At 41.7% G+C, this 5224-nt stretch overlaps 1 protein-coding gene across 4 annotated transcripts; it reads left to right on the top strand.

Moving 5' to 3' along the window:
• Nucleotides 1–514: 514 nt before the first annotated feature.
• On the top strand, nt 515–4974 carry LOC148842811 (PII, uridylyltransferase (DUF2921)). 4 transcript variants are annotated; one of them, XM_088960052.1, is made up of 2 exons: nt 515–4262; nt 4780–4974. In XM_088960052.1, exon 1 carries the CDS (start codon nt 1021–1023, stop codon nt 4249–4251), a length of 3231 nt encoding a protein of 1076 aa, XP_088816178.1. In that variant the 5' UTR covers nt 515–1020; the 3' UTR covers nt 4252–4262; nt 4780–4974. The 4 variants fall into 4 exon arrangements, with proteins under 4 accessions (XP_088816178.1, XP_088816176.1, XP_088816177.1 ...); XM_088960050.1 differs by having other exon boundaries at nt 4692–4974; XM_088960051.1 differs by having other exon boundaries at nt 4657–4974.
• The last annotated feature ends 250 nt before the right edge of the window (nt 4975–5224 follow it).

The raw sequence follows: 5224 nt of genomic DNA, 5'->3' as shown, positions 1-5224 counted from the left end.
GTGATTTATCGGGGTATCAAATGTGCCATGTGCAAATCCTAGGGGAGAGAGAAACCAGACGGTCCCGACTCAGGCCATTCGACCTCCCTCGCTCCAACACTCCAAGACAGCAGCTGACCTAATCCGATTGAGACCCATCACCGTCGCCGGGGCAATCGGCGGATCGACCACCGTCACTTTTTTTTAATGAACCGAGATTTTTCGTAAATAGTAAATGACCAACACAACCTTCATGAAATATCCAAACTGCCCTTCATATCTTGTAGTGCAACTTACATGGTGCATTTTAGGGCATACCAAGATTTGTGTGTGAGGGGAATCACCACCACACATCTTTGACTGATGTCTGTATTTCATTGGATCAAATCTACAGGCCACCAGATGACTTCTAAATTTGCTGTAGAGATCTCAAGGTATACGTGTTTTCCGCAAATTCAGATATGCAGAATACTAACTTATCTTTAAATCTAAACTGATTAAGAAGCTATTTGTCATTAAAAACCTTTTTTTTACGAAAATAGATACTTGACCTTGACCAGCTGCACGACTCCACTCTCACCTAGTTGCCTTTGCATGAAAGTCAAGGGTGCAATCCTTCCGTGAACTTCAACTTCACTGTGCTCTAACTTCTGTCTGTCTGTCTCTCCAATCTCAAGATCTGAGTATCAGATGAGCTTCAGCGTCACACGGAAAAAAGGAAAGTGAAAACAAAGCCAATTCATGTTCCAGGTGAGCCCTTTCATATCTAAGTCTTCATAGATTTCCCACCTTAGACCACTTTTGGCTATAGAATCTGTGTCTTGTAATTCATTTTTTGTTCTTCCGGGTTTTGTTTCATCGATTATTTGGAGGCGGTTAACATGAATTAGATGTTGTTCTGCGGGTAATTATGTTCAAAATGCTGCTTTTCTTCTCTGGATTTTGAAGAATTTGAGCCAGTGAAATTGGGTCTTCAGAGTTCTGGTTATAGTTTTTGGGTGGTCGACGATTTGGGGGAAGACCCAGTTGGGATTTCCAGCCATGAGGATCCCATCTTCGGATCTATATATCTGGATTTTGTTGGGGTTGCTGGTATTCTTTTCCTTTAGTTTCACCGATTCATATGTGACGCCGTTTGATGGCGCCGTGTCCGGAGGCGAACCTTCTGTAACCTATAAGTACGATCGGCTCGACGAAGTCAAGAGGGAATGCAAGTCTATTATATCTTCGGCTTCTGAACTGAAACCAGATGACAATAGAGTGTATACTATTAGAAATGAGCTCTCCTTTTTAAATGGGGATTGGGCGCAGCAGGAGGACGGCTCACCGATAATTCCATTTGATGACCGTGACATGCCCAGAAGCTCTGCAGATCTCATCTCTCCTTTAAAGTTAATTTCTTTCTGTGTCATGGACGTTAATCCAGTCCGAACATCGAAGTACACGATCGCTGTCAGTGGGTTGCTGTTTTTCGGCATTACCAGAAATGGGTCGTTTGCCTATAAGCCATATCTTCAGGGATCCCCTGACTTTCAGATGTGGCCTGGACATTCTCAGCTTGCTGTCTCGTTTCAAGGGGTTTATACTGAATCCGAGGGGAAAGGAGGGGAGAAAGGAGGGGAACGTGTGATGTGCTTGTTGGGGACTTCGATGTTGCCTTCTCGTCAGCCTGATTCTACTGATCCATGGGAGTGGGCGAAGGCATCTGACCCTTACGCTTACCAGCCAAGTTTTTTGCAGGATGATCAAATTTTGCTAGTCCTTCATTACCCAAAGACCCTTACCTTGAGTAGCCGGGCAATTTATGGAGAAATGAAAAGCCTAAACAAGAAATCAAGTATTAAGTACTTTGATACCATTCACATTTCTTCTCAGTTGGGCCCTTATGCGAATTATGAGTTTGGGTCAGAAGAACTCATCTCCAAGACGTGTAATCCATACCCATATCCTGATAACTTGATGGATGATGGGACTGATGTTTATAAAGGGTCTGATTTTTGTGGGATTCTTCAGAGATTTACATCTAGAGAGGCCTTCTTTGTTGTGCCAAATTGGAAGTGTAATAACGCTGATGAGTATTGCCGCAGGTTGGGCCCCTTCATGTCAGTAAAGGAGATTAATGCCACTGATGGTGGCTTTAAAAATGTTAGGCTTCTCATGCAGGATGTGAGGTGTGAAGCACAGGGCAATGGTCGCTCTGCAAGGGTGTCTGCTGTGTTCAGAGCTGTTCCTCCATTTGAGAATCAGTTTACTGCTGTGGAGAGGACAGGTCTTAGCAACATGACTCTTTCTGCTGAGGGAATCTGGAGTTCTTCCAGCGGGCAGCTATGCATGATTGGTTGCATTGGAGTTGTAGGAAAATCAGTGGATAAATGTGATTCTCGAATTTGTGCATATGCTCCTCTAGTGTTTTCTGTCAAACAGCGAAATGCCATTCTTGGGAGTATATCAAGCATTAATAACAGAACTGGTTCATACTTCCCATTATCCTTTGAAAAGATAATGCAGCCTTCCGATCTGTGGGACCAGTTTAGCACCTCTCATTTGTCATACAAATACTCAAAAATCAAGTTAGCTGGTGCTTTCTTAGAGAGAAGTGAGCCCTTCAATCTCGGTTCTGTCATCAAGAAATCATTCCTCAAATTTCCTTCACTACAAGATTCAGAGTCATTCCTAGTCAGTCTTTCCCTTCTATCTGAGGACCTCACCCTGCATGTCTCTGCTGTCCCAGATCCATTGTCCAACCTCCACCCTCTAAGAACTACTGTTCAAGTGGATATACTATCTCTTGGACCACTGTTTGGGCGTTACTGGCCATCACAAAATTATTCTACTGCAAGAACAGAAGATTTTCCATTCCATGCTAAGGCTGAATCCACTGAAAGACAGATGCTTCTGAATGTCTCAGCTCAGCTCATACTGGATGGTAAACTTTATAGTAATGCATCTTTGCTGTTCCTGGAGGGTCTATATGATCCACATTTTGGAAAGATGTACCTAATTGGTTGCAGAGATGTCCGTGCCTCATGGAAGATCTTATTTGAGAGCCATGACCTTGAAGCTGGGTTGGATTGCTCGATTGAAGTTAAAATAGAATACCCACCCACAACTGCCCTATGGTTAATAAATCCAACTGCAAAGATGTCTATTGCTAGCCAAAGGACTGAAGATGACCCCCTCTATTTTAGCCCAATCAACCTCCAGACTCTTCCAATTCTTTATCGAAAGCAACGGGAAGACATAATTTCTCGCAGAGGAGTTGAGGGGATTCTTCGGATTCTGACACTTTCATTGGCAATTGTTTGCATTCTAAGCCAGTTGATCTACATCAGAGATAAAGTGGATGCAGTTCCTTATATATCTCTTGTCATGCTAGGTGTGCAAGCTCTTGGCTATAGTATCCCACTGATCACAGGTGCTGAGGCTCTTTTCAAACGGATGGCCTCTGAAGAATATGAAAAGCCATCTTATGATCTTGATAAGAATCAATGGTTCCATGTGATTGATTACACGGTAAAGCTTCTTGTACTGGTTGCTTTTCTTCTAACTCTTAGGCTTGGCCAGAAGGTATGGAAATCCCGTATCAGACTACTCACACGCACCCCTCTAGAACCTGGTCGAGTTCCTAGTGATAAACGGGTCGTCTTCACTAGTCTAGTTATACACACAATTGGATTCATAATTGTTCTCATCGTTCATGCTTTCAATGCCAGCCAGAGGCCATTCCGGCAACAAAAATATATAGATCCAAGTGGAAATGCTCATACACTGTGGGAGTGGGAAACCAAACTAGAGGAGTATGTGGGTCTTGTTCAAGATTTTTTCCTGCTTCCTCAAATTATTGGCAACTTCTTGTGGCAGATCCACTGCAAACCTCTCAGGAAAGTTTACTATATCGGGGTCACCATAGTGAGACTTCTCCCTCATGTCTATGACTACATACGAACTCCGGTTTTCAATCCATATTTCTCCGAGGAGTATGAATTTGTGAATCCTAGCTTGGATTTCTACTCCAAGTTTGGGGATATTGCAATACCAGTAACTGCAGTTCTGCTGGCAATAGTAGTCTACATTCAGCAAAGATGGAGTTATGAAAAGCTAAGCCAAACTCTGAACTCAGGGCAGTGTAAGCTTCTTCCCTTGGGATCAAGAGTGTATGAAAGGTTGCCGTCCAAGTCTTTCGAGGCTGAGCTTGCTTTAGGGGTAAATGAATCTGTGGAACCTGAAGGGATCAGAAGAATGAAGAATGATGGGGGATCGTCTGAATATTAAATCCATGCAAAGTAAGTGATGTTATCTTGTAATCATGTTTTTCCTTTTTCTAATTAATAATTTCATACACTTCGTTTTTTCTACTACAGATGCTGACCTAGGAAAGGAGAGATATAAAAACCTTACCAGTTGTCAAGATATTCCTTGTTTTCCTCCTTGATTCTTCTCTTTGTTTGCCGCTCCTTCAGAAAACTGAACCTTGTAGTTTCCACAAGTGGCTTCTTGTTTTTCTGCATCTCTACATTGAACCAGCATGAACTGGTTTGGTCCCGTGACACAAAATATATTGCGATTAGAAAGATTAGCTAACGCTATTTGCATGAAAACCAATATAGAAATTGAACTACTTGATCGTTGACTGATTCGAATTTCCAAGTGATAATTCTACATTACACATCATTACAGGAAATGAGATTTGCTCCTCACACCCCTTTTAACAGGACCAATTTTGTGAGGAGAAAATCCAAACTCATGTTACATAGTTAAGTAGAACTGTGGTGGCGCTGCTGAGTTTTAAAATGGTTGCAGACTTGCAGACTTGCAGTTGTAGCGAGTTTCATTGAGAAGCCCGTAACTGTCCAACGTACAGAAGAACATGGCATAATAGATATTATGAAGTGATAAAATGGTCCGGATGTGCTGTAGATATTATTAAGTGACAAGAGTTTCAATGGTTCCAAACTCTTGATACACAATTTCTGCATATTGAGAGTATTGATACTTTTAACCTTGTTCCCAATCTACTAAACATTCATTACAAGATACATTATGAAGGAACGCAAATACAAGTATGTAGAGTGCAAATACATATTAAATAATAAAAAATACAAGGTTTTGCACTCTACAAATTTGCATTTGTATTTTGTACTCTTCCAAACTGAGCCTAAAGGTCCGTTTGGTTTGCAGTTCAATCTGGATTCAAATTAAAATCAAAATTCCTTGAAATCGGAATTGGGATGGACCATCTTATAGT

Source organism: Nelumbo lutea, chromosome 8 (assembly GCF_056320005.1).
Source record: "Nelumbo lutea isolate HS-2025 chromosome 8, American lotus-T2T, whole genome shotgun sequence".
NCBI lineage: Eukaryota > Viridiplantae > Streptophyta > Magnoliopsida > Proteales > Nelumbonaceae > Nelumbo > Nelumbo lutea.
The sequence above is the reverse complement of the archived record's forward strand: the minus strand, read 5'-3'. Positions and strand labels throughout refer to the sequence as shown.

Excerpts from the sequence above, each read along its gene's own strand:
- LOC148842811 (XM_088960052.1), top strand. The coding sequence starts at position 1,021 with ATGAGGATCCCATCTTCGGATCTATATATCTGGATTTTGTTGGGGTTG.